The following is a 19,555-nucleotide window of genomic DNA, read 5'->3' on the forward strand; positions in this document are numbered from 1 at the left end:
CACATCCAAGGCCCTTTAAGCCATACCGGTTACCCTCTTACCGGCAATCACACATGTCATTAATGCTTCTGGAACATTTCTCTCTGTATTCAAAGTGGCCTTGGGTAACACATGTGATTGTCTGCGACAGAGGCCCTAAAAACAGCTAGAGCAGCAGCTCAATCCTTGATTCTCAAACTTCTTGATTTTAATTTGCATCCTTCGGTTTATGTTGTCAAGTATGGGCATTTCTGGCAGGGCACACTCCTGGTTTGAATCTTACCTCACTGGGCGCTCGTTCAACGTGTCATGGAAAGGTCAGCGTCCTGTACCTCACCACCTCACAACAGGGTTGCCCCAAGGCTTGGTGTTGGGACAACTTTCTTTGCCATCAATGCAATTAATTGCAATTCAATATGTGAATTGTTTAACAGCATTAGTTTTGACTTCTAGCGTTGGCAGGAGCTTACATCACGTTTAGTTTGGGTTCAGACAGAGTAGGGAGAAAAGCAGTCTGGGTAAACTCACATCATGAATTTTCTAGGGAGTCAGGAAGGCTGCTCAGACCACAGCAGGAAAGAATGAGGCCCTCCCTTTGTTTTCTGCTCTTTGTTGTGGCCACCACGCTATGTGACCTTGGTGACCTTTCATCCCTAAACTTCTACATTTCTCTTCAGTCAGTAAACTCTGTGGGGTCTGATGATAAATTGTCCTGTTGAACGTAACAATTGTGATATATTTAACATTTTAAAAATGTCTACTGTCATTAATACTTTTAACTAAATATTTTCTAGAAGAAATAAAAAATGTTCTGTCTGAATTGTACCTTTTCTTCTTAGGTGATTCCCATCATCTGTCAGAGTTGAGGATTGTGCTGCTGGGAAATAGAAGATCTGGAAAGACTTCATCAGGACACACCATCCTGGGCAGAGAGGAGTTTGATACATTAGGGAGAACAGCTCTGTGTGTGAAGAGACAGGGACACGTAGCAGGGAGGCAGGTCACTGTGGTGGAGGCTCCAGGATGGTGGAAGAATTATCAGTTAGAGGAAACTCCTGAACTGACTAAAAATGAGATTGAGCTCAGTGTGTCTCTGTGTCCTCCTGGACCCCACGCTGTGCTGCTGGTCATCCGTGTGGATACTGCATTCACAGAGACGGAGAGAAGATCAGAGCAGAATCACCTGGAGCTTCTCAGTGAGAGAGTGTGGAGACACACTATCGTGCTATTCACCCGTGGAGACTGGCTGGGAGACACACCCATTGAGCAGCACATTGAGAGTGAAGGAGAGAGTCTGCAGTGGCTGGTAGAGAAATGTGGGAACAGATATCATGTCCTCAACAATCAGAAGAGAGAAGATCACATGCAGGTTACACAGCTAATGGAGAAGATAGAAGAGATGGTGGCAGGAAACAGAGGACACCATTATGAGATTGGTGAGTAACTCAGACAACCAACCATCTTCTCAGTAAACTTGTTTGACAAGACCCCAGTGTGGGGCAACATGATCTTCTACCCATGAGGAGATCATTCAGCTCTATAAAAAACCCAGTGTGGGTCAATGTGAAGGAAATATGTTATATCATTTTATCATGATGTGTTTTAGTTTGTTAAATAGATTTTCCATGACTTCCTCATGCTTTGTCTGTGTTACTGATGAACAAAGGATCTAGGAGTGTCTTCATGTTAAACTTGCGTGAATATTATTTTGAATAAAGAACAGGCATTTTGTAGGAGAGGCCAGTGTCTTGCTTGAAGAGATTCAGGCAGGTCATTCCTCTGGGGCCCCGAGTAAACGTCTGTTATTAACTATATTCTTGGTTTGTGTGAGTCTTAATTCTGAGGTAAAGAATACAGTCCTAGGTTAAGGGTTTATTTCCCTGACAGTCAACATGATCTTCTACCACCACCCCTGAGGGGCTCATTCAGCTCTATATGAAACTGAACCACATAATCATATCAGCCTTTTCAAAACGTATCTGTATTTTAATGTCAGGACATGTATGTTATAGATGTATAATTCATGTTTATTCATTTCCAACTTCTGATTATTTCTTCTCCCTGTCAGTGACTGCAGACTCCCTCTCTGACTCCTGGTCTCCCAGTAGATCTGCACACAGCTCCTTAAGAACACAGACAGGACCAGAGGACCAGCAGGCAACTCATTTAAAGAAAGCAAGCAGCTATGATCTCATTCCGCCTAACAGTAAGTAAACAGTTCAGACAAACCTATAAAGTGGTATATCCGAAGAAAGTAAATTGGTCATTTGTAAACAGATATATAAAGGGGTGGGTTATTTAATTGACTTATTCAGATGAGGTTGGACAGATTATATGGTATGGTATACAGATATTTGTGTTTGTCAGTTAGTTTTATGTTGTGTTTTCTTTGAAACATTTACGTGCGTTTTGTAGTTATTTAGAGAGCACCTAATAACCTGATCCTGAGACTAACATCAATAATCGACCACTGATCCCCACCTGCAACAGTCTGGATATTTTAAGAAGCCTCCCCATCTTTAATCTTTTCTCCCGCTAATCTACTTCTTAACACATTTTAAATGTCTGCCTATAAATTACTATTTAGAGTCTTTTTTTTTTCAACTATTGGAGGCAGATGGCACTTTAACTCGGTAACTTGTTTGGTAAGACAACATCAATGGGTTTCTGTAAATGTTCAAAATAGTAGTAATACTCATAATAGTATGATTGAACTGGAATTATTGTTATTATTATAGGTAAACATTTACTGCTCTGTATCTGCAACTCACTCTAAATGTGTACTCGGTCTGTCTCTCACTGAGGTCCAAATGCAAAAGAATCACCAAATGTATCTGTGCAGTGTCAACAAATGAGCAAACCTTTTCAGTCACCTGAGAACCCAGATAATTCAGTCAATTGGTCACGTAAAAGTTAATTTCAGCGGCTATGGATGGTTAGCAAACATATTTAGTTCAGCATCAGCAATCTAATGTTGGCTTGCTATTAGCTTCGTAACTAACTTACCTTCATTAGTTTGGCGTTCTCCAAATATTTTGAGAAGAGGAGTAAGTGTTTGGCTCCCCTATAATCATATCAGCTTTTTCAAATACAACCTTATTAGTGTTTTAATGTCAGGACACATTTGGGTTGAATGTAGAACTCATGTTTAATTATTTCTAACTTCTTCTTATTTCTTCCCCCTCTCAGTGACTGCAGACTCCCTCTCTGACTCCTGGTCTCCCAGTAGATCTGCATACAGCTCCTTCAGATCACAGACAGGACCAGAGGAACAACTGACACCTCATTTAAAGAAAGCAAGAAGCTATGATCTTATTCCACCAAACAGTAAGCAAACAGTTCAGATAAACTTTTTAAGTGGTTCATCCAAGGAAAGTGGGGGTGGGTTATTTCTAGGTCAGTAATTTACTGCACTGTGTGCGGATAGAGTGTGTTCGTCCTTATGATAGGGATATCTGAATAAGTTTCCTTTCGGACGCAGACAAACTAGACTTCATGCAAACTTCATGTAAGGTGCCCCGTGGGGCGGTTGATGGTATTTTGATAGATAGTATTGCTGTCAAACGATTTAAATATTTAATCGCGATTAATAGCATTTTTGACATAGTTAACTCAAAATTAATCGCGATTAATCACAAATTTGTATCTATTCTAAAAGTCCCTTCAATTTTTTTTTCTCGTAATTGTGATTTTATTTTAATGCTCTTATCAACATGGGAAAGTGGATTGGCTTGCTTTATGCAATGTTTTAACAACATTGCCAAACAGGGCGATACAAAATAAAATTATAAAGTGCACATTTCAGATAAAAAAGGACTCAGTCTATAGTGCAGTTAAACCATGGCTTAATATTTTCTTTTTTTCAAGTTTCCTGTGAACAAAGATGTCAGGCCTCTTATTTCAAAAACAATGAACCGTTACAGTTAGGTTACCAATAAAAGGAAAGCCTACTACTTCTGAGCTTTCAGATAGCTGCCTGTTGACAGTGAAGCTCGCTTGTTTTGCACAACACAACTTTTAAGGGTTAACTTTCTATTCAGAAGCTTTTTATCATCCATTTCGCCGTATCGCACTTACCATTCACTCAAACGTAACATTAGCCTACTACACAGTTTGCAAGGCCAAAAAGAACGTTAATCTAAAACAAAAACCTTTTTTTTTTGTTTTTACAACATGTTAATCGTGCGATAAAAAAATTGACGGCGTTAAAATGGGCCGTTAATAATGCGTTAAACTGACAGCACTAATAAATAGATTTTAAAATCTCTGCAAGTTTTTGTCCTTCAAACATAAAACTAACATCCACAGCAACCTTGAACCCTTCACTTTTTAAATATATACAGTTTAAACCTAAAATATAAATAATCACTTCGTAAGGAGGATATAACTAATCCCTTACACATTTCAGCCTCTGAGTGAGATTTTGACCCTCCCATTAGCAAATTACAACTATTCATATGATAAGAGAATGGTAATTCAGTGATTACTATTGGTTTATGATGTGTCAAGAAAACCTGTAGGGGGTAGTGGGCCACAAAGACATTCCAGGGTTATTACGTCATGGCCATTGTCTTTGACCTAGGTGTCCCAGAATGTTCACACCTTTCTCATCAATATGCATAGTGGTCTAAGTGAAGAAAAGTATCACTTTCTATATAACTTATAATTAGTACAGAAACCACACACACTTTCTGAATGCTAAACTCACTTATGTGCAGCAAACACCTATGGTTACAAGGTTCAGAGTAAAAAAGAAAAATTCCAAAATATTATCAATGTGTTTTTGTACAAAGTCTGAGCACCTCTAAAACTAGATTTAATTTTAGTGTCTTTAGATTTAATTTTAATAAAAAACTTGTTTTACTACATTCCTTTTACTTTCATTACATTTTTGCTGAGGTTTTCTAGAATATAATCATAAATGCCACTTTGGCCTCATGGTTTTAAGTTTAGTTTTTAGAAATGTACAAACATTTCAGGCATGGCAGACTACTTAACAGAGTCAAAAAAAGGCCTTAGGGTTTGAAGTGCCCAGTCTGACTCTGTTTTTCTGTGTAAATGACAAATAAATACTTGAACTTGAACTTGAACTTGAAGTGTTAAACTAAATCATGCAAATGTTCTGATTTTTGATTGTGCGCACTTAATGAATGCTTACGATGGCACAGTTTCACATAAATCTCTAACCTGATACAACAAGTCTTTCTTCCTTTGGGTTATACAGACCATACATATACCCCGGTCTTCTCCAAGTTCAGAAAACCCATACAGTGTTAAAGTTTTTCTTAGATGTTAACACACTCTCTGATGACAATTACACATCATCATGTTGTCAAAACACTACACACAATGTTCAGTCATGGTAACTTGGATGATTGTGTTTGGATAAAACACAAGCCCCTGACCAGGGGCGGCCCTAGCACATTTGGCGCTCTAGGCGAGCTTCACTCCCCCCCCCCCCCCATTGCAACTTTCAAACGCTATTTTGCCTTGTAAGACTGCAATTATTTCACATAAACACAACGATCGCAGCAAATAGACTGTGTTACCGTCACACACCTGTATAAACTCAGTCCCAACACAGAACAACGACATGCAATAAGAACAGTAAGGAACAGGTACATCGTTAGTGCATTATCACACATAGAAAAGTATGCGCCCGCCGCACGGCATTATGGGGCGACTATGCCGGTATGTTACAGTCAGTATTATCATTATATGTCGTTAAAAGAATACGTTACTTTGCGCATAGGCCTATGTGATATTGTTGGAAGAAGTTTGATTTGTAATTAGTTGCAACAGACGAGGACCTGTCGAGCGGCTGTTCCCATAAATCCATGTACATGTACTCATTCACAATAATGTTTGATAACCCCCTGAAAAAGTTGTATTAATGTTTTCCCACGTGTGGTTTATCTGCTCATTATACACTGTTTCTCCAAAATCAGTTTGATCTCTGAAATACTGTGTTCATCATTAGTGTTTTCATGATAACATATTGTAGCGACCCTTAATGTGTATTGTACATCATAAGTGGACTTCCCTGCACCTTGCGGGGCTGTAATATCATTACTTTCACCTGCCTTTCCGACGGTAAAGAGATAGATCGATGAGTTCTGTGATCCGGACAGTCTAGTCATGCACGCCGTTGGGGTTAAGCCTCTTCAGAGGATACACACACATTCGCACCAAATGTCTCGCTATGCTAGCATGATCTAACAACACCAATGAAGAACATAGCCCTCCGTTTTCGAGTTTTGGCTCATTCTACCCTAAAGTTAGATTTATTTGTTTTATGTCAAAATATTGGTTGGAGATATAGAAGGAGCGCCAACTTATGCGTCTGGGAAAAAAAAAAAAATGTGTTTTTTCTTTTCCGGGCGCATTATTTGGCGCTCCCCCTCTAGATGGCGCTCTAGGCGGCCGCCTAACCCGCCTGTAGGAAAGGCCGCCCCTGCCCCTGACCGAAATATGTTCTTGGCAGTTTTATTTAAGTTTCAGCGTGATGTGTGACTGACTAACATCTGTTTATTAACAAAGCAAGTTTGGCTACATGAGTCATTCCACGCCAAACTTGACATTTTAAGGAAAATTCCACACTCAACCATCTCATATTTGGCTGAAAAAATGCAAGCTTTTTTATACACTTCTTAATACTACTATAGTTTTGTCACAACATTATGTTTTAGGGGTGAGGGGGTGCCTGTACTTTTTTTAACAGCGTTTTCTGTAGAGCCATTTTCAAATTGCTAGCTCCTACAAACTTTCTAGGCTTAAAATCTGATACCATTACTTGAATAATATGGACTTCCAAGGGTGTTAGGCCGTAAGGTGAACACGGTTTTCGTTTCAGCCCGTTCCACTCACTGGCATCTACACAATCTTTAGCTTATAAAAAAGAACAAGTCGTGGTTAGTTACCAAAAAAAAGTTCGTCGCTGATTTTCCAGTCGATCGTCTATATGGCTTTGTTTTATGCAGAACTATAGTCTTCAGAGCGTAATAAGATTTTTGTCGGGAGCCGTGCCACGGTTCGACACGTGATCGTGCTACACCAATGAGAAGGCTGCATTTGTCAACAGAATGGAAAAATGGCGGCTCCCGTGCGGTTAGGAACAACGTGAACGATAGAGGAAAACACTCGAACATCCTCAAAAGTGGGCTGAATTAATTCTAATTAGTGCTGTATACATAGCCGCGTCCAAGAATAACAATGAGGCAAATATAAGATAATGTTATTTTTATGTTAAGTCATTTAGATCAAGTTTGACATACATGGGAATACACCTTAGCCTACTGACGATCTAATATGGACTGCCCAGCACACCGAATAAATCAAGGTAAAGACTGTACTTCCTACATCAGCTGAGGAAGTTCAGAGCATCCGCACCCATCAGCTGTGAATAGTGTCCTGACAGCACCACTTGGTATGGGAACTGTACAGCCTGTGACTGCAGTACCGAATCATCAGAGCATCTCTCCATATTCTGCAGGACACCTACAATAAAATACTTACCTACCAACGCCCAAGGTATTGTAAAGGATTCCTAACATCCTGACCATGGACTTTTCAAAACACTGAGGTCAGGCAAACGTCTCTGCTGCTACAAGACCAGAACAGAGAGACTGAGGAGGAGCTTCTTTCCTCAAGCATTCCTTATCCTGAACACACACAATGACTATAAAACATCAATTACACATTTTTCACACACTGCTCTTTAAACTCCCTCTTGCTATTTAAGTAACTTAAAGCTAGAGACTTGATATATCCTCCGCCAAGTACTTTAACAGATTTGCCAGGTTCCAGTGTACTGAGATCACAGATTGCTCTGGAGTATGAGTGGCTGGAGAAGATCACTGTGACTGAGGGGCCTGTAGATGTGACTTGGTCTGCACACCATGCTTCAAAGATGAGAAGCCCTGCGTTTGAGATCAGCATCACATTGCCGTTACTGCTGCTTTTTGATCAGACCCACTCCATTGCTACAGGCAAACATGTGATGGACAAAATCAACGACATTGTATCATTCCTGAACCCAGGCCAAGTACCTGTTCTTGCTGCTGACCAACCAATCTATGCAGTAGCCTATGCAGTAGCAGGCACTGGCCTGAGAAGTATGGTGAAGGCAATGATTCCTGCTTATCGATTCGGTTACTTATCGATTCTCTTATTGATTCTTATTGGGCAATGGGTGAAAAAAAGAGGTTTATTTACACTAATTTCCTTTTATATAATTTTTAGTGCTGTCAGTATAACGTGTTATTAACGGCAATGCAAACCCATTCTAACCCCGTAAAAATTTGTATCGCGAGATTAACCATCCAAAGCTTTTTATCATCCATTTAGCTGTATCGCGCTCACCATTCACTCAAACCGTAACTTAAGCCTACTACACAGTTCGCGGACGTTATGTAAAAAAAATATTTTACTTTTAAAAGTTGTGTTGTGCAAAAGAAACCAAATCCACTGTTGTCTGAAAATCTCAACAGGCAGCTGGCTGAAAGCAAAGAAGTAGTAGGCTTACCTTTTATTGGTAACCTAACTGTTACGGTTCATTGTTTCTGAAATTAGAGGCCTGACTGCTATGTTCCCAGCAAACTTGAAAAAAAGAAAATATTAAGCCATGGTTTAACTGCACTGTAGGCTGAGTCCTTGTTTACTTGAAATGTGCACTTTATAATTTGATTTTGTACCGCCCTGTTTGGCAATGTTGTTTTTCAATAAAATAAAACATTTGCATAAAGCAAGCCAATCCACTTTTACATGTTGATAAGAGCTTTAAAATAAAATGTAAAAATATCGAAAAAAAATGTAGAATAGTTAAAAATGTGCGATTAATCGCTATTAATTTTGAGTTAGCTATGACATAAATGCGATTTATCACAAGACGTGCTAGCTGTAGCCTGTGACCAAGACAGACTACCAGCTTCTGAACCTGTCTGACTCTGAATGTCATCATCAGCTAAATTTGATGGAAATGCAGAGTATTTATATAGTGAAGCTGGTTCACACAATGAAACAAATGGCACTAACAAAATCGCTGAATTTGCTGATCTGACATAAAGCCTTATTGGAAGAACAGAGGGGAGGCAAACACTACCTCGGCCTCAATGAAAATTGGAAGATGTTATAGCTAAACTAGCGTAGCTATGTCAGATTTAATAATGGATTAAAAATCATCAGCTAAATGGCTCCATTAATAAACGTAGCATTTAATGGCCGATCTTGGACACTGCCATATAACTGTCATAGCTGCGCTAGCTTAAGTATAATGAGGACATGATACTGATGATAATACAGTCCATCCCTTAATTCCTTAGATACAGCAGCGCTCTTAACAGACTGGATGTTATGCAGCAGATGACAGAATGCTCATTACAACTAAGAGACTTGGGACTTGACTTGGACTCAAACTTAAAGACTTGAGACTTGACTTGGACCCGAGCTTAAAGACTTGAGACTTGACTTGGACCCGAGCTTTAAGTCTTGAGACTTGACTTGGACTCGAGCTTAAAGACTTGAGACTTGACTTGGACCCGAGCTTAAAGTCTTGAGACTTGACTTGGACTCGAGCTTAAAGACTTGAGACTTGACTTGGACTCGAGCTTAAAGCCTTGAGACTTGACTTGGACCCGAGCTTAAAGACTTGAGACTTGACTTGGACCCGAGCTTAAAGACTTGAGACTTGACTTGGACCCAAGCTTAAAGTCTTGAGACTTGACTTGGACTCGAGCCTAAAGACTTGACTTGGACTCGAGCTTAAAGACTTGAGACTTGACTTGGACTCGAGCTTAAAGACTTGAGACTTGACTTGGACTCAAGCTTAAAGTCTTGAGACTTGACTTGGACTCGAGCTTAAAGACTTGAGACTCGACTTGGACTCGAGCTTAAAGACTTGAGACTTGACTTGGACTCGAGCTTAAAGTCTTGAGACTTGACTTGGACTCGAGCTTAAAGACTTGAGACTTGACTTGGACACGAGCTTAAAGACTTGAGACTTGACTTGGACTCAAGCTTAAAGACTTGAGACTTGACTTGGACTCGAGCTTAAAGACTTGAGACTTGACTTGCAAAAAAAAGACTTGCTGAAGAACAGCATTTCACACAACATCATTGGTTAAACCTGCACATTACCAAGAACAAATATACAATATGAAACACTTCAAAACCTTAATTATGAATTATCATACGTCATACTCTACGAGTATTTTGACACTAGAAGTTTGGCAGGTGTGTGGATCTGCAAATGAAAAACCCATAGCACTGTATGCAGAACATTGTGTTCTGTTATCCTCTTCTGGTATCTTTATTATTAATCTGTACATGTTTCATTATGATCAGTCTTCTTCACTGACATTTGTCCTGTTTCATAGTGAGTGGAGAATCCAGTGGAGACTCTGACTGCCGGTCTTTCACCAGCTCTGCATACAGCTCTCTTGGATCACAGACAGGATATGACATGAGTTCTCTCCTTGGATCAGTGAGGTCTGCAGCTTCTTCCCGAAGCTCTGGAATTGGATCTTTGAGTTCTATAGCTAGTTCTGTTCGGAGCTCAGATTCCAGAAGATTAAAGTTCCCAAACCTGTTTAAAAAGAAGAAGGCCCATGGTGACCTTCTTGAGGCACAGGATGAATCAGACCAGGGCAACAATAATTAGAAGAAGAGCTCAAAGAAGGACAAATATGATTCTGACTTCCGCTTCTGCTGTAAACCAAAGACTTCCTGATCCTTCCTGTTTATACAAAGTCGAATGTGCTTTTTATCTTCTCATATAGCATGCTAATTACCCGTCTGACAAACAGAGCCTGTGATAAGATGTATTGTGGGATGATTTTTGTGGTTTGAAAATGAATATTAGTTGAGATAACTTTTCTTTTTACTCTGTGTAAGATTGGGAGATATGCTCCTCCTTTCTGTCCCTGAGGTCTTATGACTGCAACATTTATTTTGGTGTCATGTTATAACTATGAACATGAGGACCATATTAGCAGGACCATGGGGGACCTCCCTTAGGGAGACATGAGTCACAATGTAACACACCAGACCTAAACAGAAGTGGGTAAGGCTACTGAGATACATAACTGACACCATGGGATGAAGCATGTGATGACAACAAGGAAGTCCAAAGGATATAGTGCATTGTGAAACCCCCCTAGAGTCATCACCTCGAGTCTTGGCAGAAACCAGCCAAAACTAGTCTGGTCATATGTCTGTATCAACGTGTCTTTTATTGTAATGTGTGATATAATGTGTGATATAAGTTGAGTTTGGAATAAGAAGTAAGTAATAAGTAAGCTTTCAATTTATTGTTTGAATCGTGGTGCTTGTAACTTTCGCCAGAGCCGTGAATTAAACTGCAGATTCACACCTGTGTTGCCTGAAAGGTTTTACCACAGTGTTCCATCTGTTAGCCAGCTAGCGTTGTAGTTGTATTAAATCATCCCGCTATGGATTTTGTACAACACATTGTCTCCTTGCAGGAGATGATTGAAATAATTGTGTAACTCTGACTAAAATCAAGTATGTATGTGTGAATGAAGTCTTCAGTCCTGTACTTCTCTCAGGAAACTCCTGAACTGACTTAAAATAAGATTAAGCTCAGTGTGTCTCTGTGTCCTCCTGGACCCCATGCTCTGCTGCTGGTCATACGTGTGGACACTTCACAGTGCAGTGGATTCACACTATATATATTTAATTTAACACAAAATGTGGACAAACAATGTATTCTCAGACTGTTACCAGTATGTTAGAGTTGATAGTAGCATAAATGATGTATAGCAGTAACCTTCTCTGATTCTAACCAGCCTGTTAGGGTTGATAGCAGCTGCTGAGCTGTAAAATTGATTTGAACTCTGAATCTAGTGTGAACATCACATTTGTTTGTTTGTATTGTTATTGTGAAACTTTTAAATTGTTGACAACTTAAGCTCAAACTTTATCTTACAGTAAATAAAGAAGAAAATGTCACTTGTGTCACTCAGTTCAGTTCTTCTGCCTGACATTCACTCCGTCTCTGGCACATGGCCATGTGTGATGAAGGGAAATGTTTTGTCCTCAACCCCTCATTGAAACAGAGAAGCACTGTGTTTACCAAACAGAACATGGAAATATAGAGGGGAATTATGCGAGAGTTTGAATTTTCTGGTTGAGTGGAAATGTCATAAGATGTAGTTTGAAGCTTGACCTCGAGAGGGACTGAAGAGTTGTGTCATCGGACAGGCAGGGGACGGACCATGGGTACTCTCCAACAGTGTGGAGTGTGGAACCGTGTACCAGTGTGGAGTGTGGAACCGTGTACCAGTGTGGAGTGTGGAACCGTGTACCAGTGTGGAGTGTGGAACCGTGTACCAGTGTGGAGTGTGGAACCGTGTACCAGTGTGGAGTGTGGAATCCTCTACCAGTGTGGAACCGTGTACCAGTGTGGAGTGTGGAACAGTGTATCTGTGTGGAGTGTGTTGGTGGTGTGGTGAGGACCCTTGGCTGTTCTGTGCACAGATCTGAAGTCCCTAGAATCCAATACATCATTGAATACAAATATACACATAAATGCATAGATACACACAAATTAACTAACGTATATATTTGTTTTTACTTTACATTTCCGGTTGACAGAAAAGGTAGAGGGAGAGAAATGTACGTTTTTGGTCAAGGCTGCATAATAATTGTGTGAAATTTAAGCAAATGGCTGAAGTGAAATCGGAACCATAGTCACACAACATAGTTCCAGGGGGATGTTTTACATCGAAACACCCCTTGCCGTTCATCGAAATTGGTCTAGTAAATGGCTTTATGCTGTTTCTATAGCAGTTGGGTTTGGTTATTAATTGAGCTCACATTAGTTTTATTGTCTCAGATAACCGTTTGCTTCTTGTGAGTTGGGTACATTATTTGATACAACACTAAAGGCTGATTTATGGTCAGAGACGTAAGCGTAAGCGCAAGCGCAAGAGGCCACGCAAGCCCCTTGCGCGACCCTTGCGCGACTTTTCACGCCTTGCGTGCATCAGGCGATTTTTCTAGACTTGGGTTAGTGGAGCTGATACTCAGACACTGAAGCCCAGTCTGATGTGTGGGGTAGTGGAGCTGATACTCAGACACTGAAGCCCAGTCTGATGTGTGGGGTAGTGGAGCTGATACTAAGGCACTGAAGCCCAGTCTGATGTGGCAGACCGAGAGATATAATTGCGGCATCATATTCTATATTCTATCTGAATATTATATCTAACATAAAATATTTCAGTCCTACTGAATTTTCTGTACACAGATCTTAGTCCTTCTAGATTTTCTGGGTACAGATTTGAGTCCTACTTGATTTTCTGGACACGGATTTGAGTCCTTCTAGATTTTTTGTAAATGGAGCTATATTTCTATTCTGCTCAGGCCTATTACATTAATAAAATTATAAACAGATCAGAGGAAGATACTTGGATAAACATAGAGGATCAGCAGTTTAGGGGCAAAAACCTGTTTTTAGCCTTATTTACAAAGGTGAAGATTAAGAATGTTAATTTTGTAACAAATAGCACATTAAGAGCAATACAAGCTCATGACTAGAATATATTACACGAGATCAAAAATAAATACATTTGATGCCTCTTTCTCTCCTGTTTGTGTCAAATGTGGCATATACAAGGAAACAATCATACATGCCTTCTGGGAATGTGAGAAGGTCCGCAAGGGATGGTTAGAGATTCAAAAATGGATGACCACTACCTGTAGCATCAAACTTGAATTTACAGCTACGAGATGCATATTCCAAAATACAGACACACTTAAATATCCCATTGGATGGATAATAATAAATAATAATTCATTTTATTTTTAACGCACTTTTCATTCAAAAGAATCTCAGAGTGCCTACATATTAGAAAATAACTATAATAATACAATAAAATTAAAAACAAATTTAAATATTAACATAAGCATAACAGAAAAGATTCAACACAAGGCCAGAAATGCCTTCCTGAATAAAAAAGTCTTAAGTCCAGCTTTAAAGGAATCCAGCGTCTGCGTTGCCCTTAGGTGGTCAGGGAGGCTGTTCCATAGATGTGGCGCTGCCGAGCAAAAGGCCCGGTCGCCCATGGTGCGACGCTTGGTTTTGGGGACGCGGAGGAGCGAGCTGTTTGAAGACCTGAGGGTGCAGGTGGAGGTTTGGGGATTAATTAATTCTTGCAGGTAGGGAGGTGCATGTCCATTAATGCACGTATGGGTGATTATAAGGACTTTGTAGTCTATCTGGAAAGAGACAGGGAGCCAGTGTAGTGAGTGTAATATTGGTGTTATGTGCTCATATTTCCGGACCTTCATCAGAATCCTGGCAGCGCTGTTTTGGATGTATTGCAGCTTCTGGATGTTCTTGCCAGTGATCCCATAGAAGAGTGAATTACAATAGTCCAGTCTTGAGGAGATAAATGCGTGGACAAGCTTCTCTGCATCTGATAGGGTTAAAGTGGGGCGGAGTTTGGAGATGTTTCTTAGATGATAAAAAGAGGTTTTGCACAGGTGTTTTATATGATCATTAAAGTTCAGGTGAGAGTCAAACCTAACTCCGAGATTAGTGACTGTGGAGGAGAGGGGGATGACCTGGCTGTCGAAGGTGAGATGAGTCAAGGAGGATGACTGAACCTGGTGTGGGGTACCAACAAGAAGGGCTTCAGTTTTGCTACTATTAAGCTGGAGAAAGTTGTTGCTCATCCATGCCTTTATCTCCCCAAGACAGGCGTTGAGAGATGACATGGCTGCAGTGGGGCTTGGGGCAGTTTTGATATAAAGCTGTGTGTCATCAGCATAACAGTGGAAAGACATCCCATGTCTGCTGATGACGCGTCCGAGGGGGAGCATGTACATAATGAAGAGGATGGGGCCGAGGACCGACCCTTGCGGAACACCACAGGAGACAGGGAGCTGTCTGGACTTGCAACCTCCCAGTGAGACATATTCAGTTCTGCCAGAAAGGTAGGACTGAAACCACTTGAGTGCAGAGTCTGATAGTCCTATGGTGGTGTGGAGGCGCTCTAGCAGGATAGTGTGGTCCACTGTGTCAAATGCAGATGCGGATGGTCGTATATGCCTCTTTGGTGTATAAAAAATTAATTCTGAAGGGTTGGAAGGGTTCCTATGCCCCATCAATACAGCAATGGAAGGGTCTAATGAAATACTATTGAAATATTGAAAAAGCAATGTTCGAAGACCGGAACAGAAGGCAACAATTTAATAAGGTGTGGCAGGATTTGTTTGAAGCCTTGTAAAGCCAAGAAATAGGGAATGGGTGTGGTGGCTGAGAGATGGGAACCAAGTGTGTGTGTGTGTGTGTGTGTGTGTGTGTGTGTGTGTGTGTGTGTGTGTGTGTGTGTGTGTGTGTGTGTGTGTGTGTGTGTGTTGGGGAGAGGGGGAGGGTTTGTCTGTGTGTGGGAGTGGTGGGAGGGTGCCAGGGGGCAGTTGAGTGTCTGTGTTGCACGTATGAATATGAGTGTTGTTGAAATCATAAGGAGGTATATAAACTGTATAACATTACAAAGTATGCTGATACCTGTATTGCCTCTTGTATGAAATAATAAAAATAATTGGTAACGCTTCCTTTTACAGTCCCCTAATAACCATGTAATTAGCAGGTAAATACCTGGTAATAAGATGTATTTACTAGGTAATAACCATTTAATTAATTACAATTACCAGGTAATTACCAAGTACATACCAGGTTATTTACCAGGTAATTACACAGTGTTTACCAGATATTTTCCTGACTACTACCAGGCATTTACCCAATAATTACCTGGTAGATACGCAGTAATTGTATATCGTTGATTTTAAACCCGGTAGTTCAAAATATTTACCTTTTATTTATCTGGTAAATACCAACAAGTTACCTGGTATTTACCCATTAATTACTTGGTAGATATCCTGCAATTGCATATTGTAGACTATAAACCCACAGAATGTGTCTATATGTGACCTTGTTAGGGTGATAATAACATAGATATTTACCTGGTAATTACCAGCAGGCATGAAAACGGGTAAGGGGTGAAAAAGGTGAGGAGGATATTACCCCTCTAGGCGGGTCCGGGGGCATGCTCCCCCGTAAGCAAAATTTAAAGATTCCATATTTTAAAGCATCAATCGGATGCATTTTGAGATGCTGTTTTTCCAACCTGGGGAGAGCTGGAGAAACTTAACTTCAGCCTTGAGTCAAAAATGATTATGGCCTCCTTACTAAGTGTTATGCAAGCCATTTCATGCCAGCCTGTCACTGGGTCTAACATTTACAGTATATGAGGCACAATGTGGTATAAGCACCACAAATGGCTTAATGCATAACCCCCACAAGCGATGTTGGACATGCTGTAACTTAACTTGTCTACTCTTTCATCATGATTGACAGCCAATACAATGTTATGATTTCAATATGTTTTTTTGGCAAGGCCCTTTGCGTTCTGTTTGGCAGGTGCTTTGCACGTGGTCAATTCCCCACTCACAGCCATATCATCCAGTTTTTCAACATAATAAATCAGCAGCGAAGAAAACAATACAATCATATTTTCTTGACAAGAATTCCATAAATGAAAAGAGATCTTTACATTTGGCATCATTAAGCACTTCTCAAGAATATATACAGTGTATACACTACCAGTCAAAAGTTTTGACACACCTTTAATTATTTTGAGAAATGTTGTCTTTACTTTTATTATTTTCTACATTATTGATTAATACTGAACACATTTAAACTACGAAAGAACACATATAGAATGATGCACTAAACAAAATAGTAGGAATTAGTTGCTACGTTAGCAAAGACTATTGCAATGGTCACTTTGCCCCAACAGAGCGATTCAAAGTTAGAACAGGGAGTCTCCGTGGCGTTTGAGTTAACGTTTCTGCAGCTAAATTAGCCTACTCCATCAGTTATTCACACCGTAGCCGTCTCGTAACCAGGCTAATCACATCATATGCTTGCTACTACGGCTAACTTTTTAATACAAATGTATCTGAAGGTTATACCGCTTGAAATGAATCATCTCGTTAAGTTACCGAACACATGTTTTAACGTTTTATATGCTAACATTACGGTAACATTACGGTTTCACAAATTAGTTATTACGTCTATACGTTTTGGAAAGGATATCTTTCTTTCCTTCTTGCGCGAGCTCTGACTGTAGACACACAGTCATTGATCAACTGCTTTCCCAGTGTTGCCAGATATAATTAATTATCTTTACCACCACTAGGTGCATGCTTGCAATAGTAGGCTACATGTCATCTGAATATGAATAAGATGTCCAAAAACTACGTCGCGGGGGAGGGGGCGGGTACACAAAATGCGTGCAGTTTGGCAGGTCTGCGTTTTCGCAGTTCACTGAATATGTGCCCCCCCCCCCCACAAAAATAAAAACTCATCGAATCTACACGATTCACGTAGGTCACCTATTTTGATTTCAAAACGGCGAATTTCGCTGAAAGGTGAGTGATTCTCATGCCTGTACCAGGTATTTACTGAAAATGATCACACACTTACCTGCTAACTACCACTTATTTACATGGTAGTTACCTAATATTTACCTGGTAAATACCAACTAATTATCTAGTATTTACTAGAAATATACTGAGAACTACCAGGTATTTATCCAGGAATTATAGATGATGTATTACCAGCCAACCTGTGTTGAAAGTGACAGTGAGGGTATAACTTCCAACTACAAAGTAATTACTTTCTAATAACCCAGTAGTTACAATTTACATTATCATGTAAAACCTTGTGAATTACCGTGTAAGGAAGGTGGAACTGTACTGTAAAAGGAAGCGTGGCTTGTTTCAATGATATTACCATGTACTTTCCTGGTAACTATAGATTATAATCCTCTACCACCCATCAGGGTGTGTAGTTTTGAACATGGTACCTGGCAAGCACTCCCATATCTCCATGATAATTATCAGGTAAATATCGGGGTGATATCAGAGTTTTACAGTGTCGTTACCCTGTAAGGAAGGTGGAACTGTACTGTAAAAGGAAGCGTGGTTTGTTTCAATGATATTACCATGTACTTTCCTTTACATAAAGATACAATGCATTTCGTTACACTCCTTCACACAACCTGTGACAAAAATGCAGAAACAGGTGAACTGTCAAAGAGACTAATATTTATCTTCTTAATCTGCAAAACTTGACGAGAGTAACTTCAATACTCAATACATAAAGTGCAAAACAGTGGCATAGCTTTCTAGTGTACTTTTATTGCAAAACAAGTGTAAATAAAAAGTGCAAACGTGCAAATGGAATCTAACACCAAACACCAAACAAATTGTCAGGGTCAGAAGAGGTAGTATCAAGGAGTATCAACAGTATCAAACTCAAAACAAAAAACAGTGCAGTAATACATCATACATCACTTTGGCATTCTATATTTAATAACGAGAAGCTCTGTGGCCTTCCTCATTTTTTATGGTTATACTTTGTAAAATGCTCTTATGTCTTTCAATAAGCGTCCAAGAATGCCCTTCCTATGCTCTTTCCCGAGCCAGTGGTTCCACTCGATGAACCTTAAGTTCATCTTCAAGGCCTTCTCTGTCAGGTTCCCCCTGTACCTGTAGATGTCCTCCTTATAAGTCCGCCATGCCCGTTCAACGTGCTGTGTATGAGCACCAGTCCCAGGGTGGACAAAATACCTTTGGTGATTTACCTGGTAGTGTATGTAGCCGTCATGGGACAACCGGTCGTAGGAACGCCAGCAATCACTAATGATTTCACTTCCAGGTCTAACATATTTCCTTATGATTGGGAGCAATCTCCTCCTGGATCGATTTTCAACAAGTTTTAAAACAGGGCGTCTGCGGGACCGCCTGACTTCCATCATCCCAAAGACCCACGAGCGACGTCGCCAGGTCTTTCCAAATCGTCCACGTCCATACTGAAAATAAACAAAATGTCATGCTTAAAGGCAGTCCAACTTAAATGCAACATTTGAGAATGTTAGAGTCGCAATCACATTGGTGCTTTATAGATTGTAGATGGTTTTTGAGTGGACTATCCCTTTTCTTTAAAACCTATTGTCCTTGTTTTAACAGCTACTAAATACTGCACCTTACAACAAAACAGAAATTGATATTTAATAAACAAAATACAAGCTTACCTTTCTTTTATGTCTGAACTTGCTCTCATCTATCGCTACGAAAGCTCTTCTCCCTCCAATTTGCATTTCCCTTCTTCTCTCCAATCGTCTGACTGCTGCACAGCAAATTTCACGTAGAAGTGTAGTCACCCTAGTTAGTGATTTGCTGCTCCCACATACTCCATCCTCTAGCATATCCACATGTCTGCGCCTCAAACCCTGTGACAAACTGACCCAAAAAAGATAACAACTATGTATTAGCAACAAGGATGGGAGAGTTTTGGAGTCAGGGAGGGGAAATTATAGTTAGGTTGGTGCCTACAATAGCCATTGTGCATGTTGTACATGTTGGGATGGATGAACGTGTGATTTCTTGGATTTTTTTTGGATTGACTATGTAATATGTGTGTATGCATTTAGCTATATTAAGACACATTGTGTATATCATGGTATATGCATGTACAGTATCATGTCAG

General features: G+C 40.1%; 1 protein-coding gene across 1 annotated transcript; it reads left to right on the forward strand.

The window, feature by feature from the left end:
• Positions 1-220: 220 nt before the first annotated feature.
• LOC308365576 (GTPase IMAP family member 9-like) lies at positions 221-18,561 on the forward strand (the record flags this gene model as incomplete). Its single annotated transcript, XM_080839045.1, has 4 exons — positions 221-296; positions 819-1,415; positions 12,256-12,416; positions 18,493-18,561. 4 exons carry the CDS (start codon positions 221-223, stop codon positions 18,559-18,561), a joined length of 903 nt encoding a protein of 300 aa, XP_080695171.1.
• Positions 18,562-19,555: the final 994 nt, after the last annotated feature.

The sequence above is a fragment of the Sprattus sprattus genome, assembly GCF_963457725.1.
Source record: "Sprattus sprattus genome assembly, chromosome: 5".
NCBI lineage: Eukaryota > Metazoa > Chordata > Actinopteri > Clupeiformes > Clupeidae > Sprattus > Sprattus sprattus.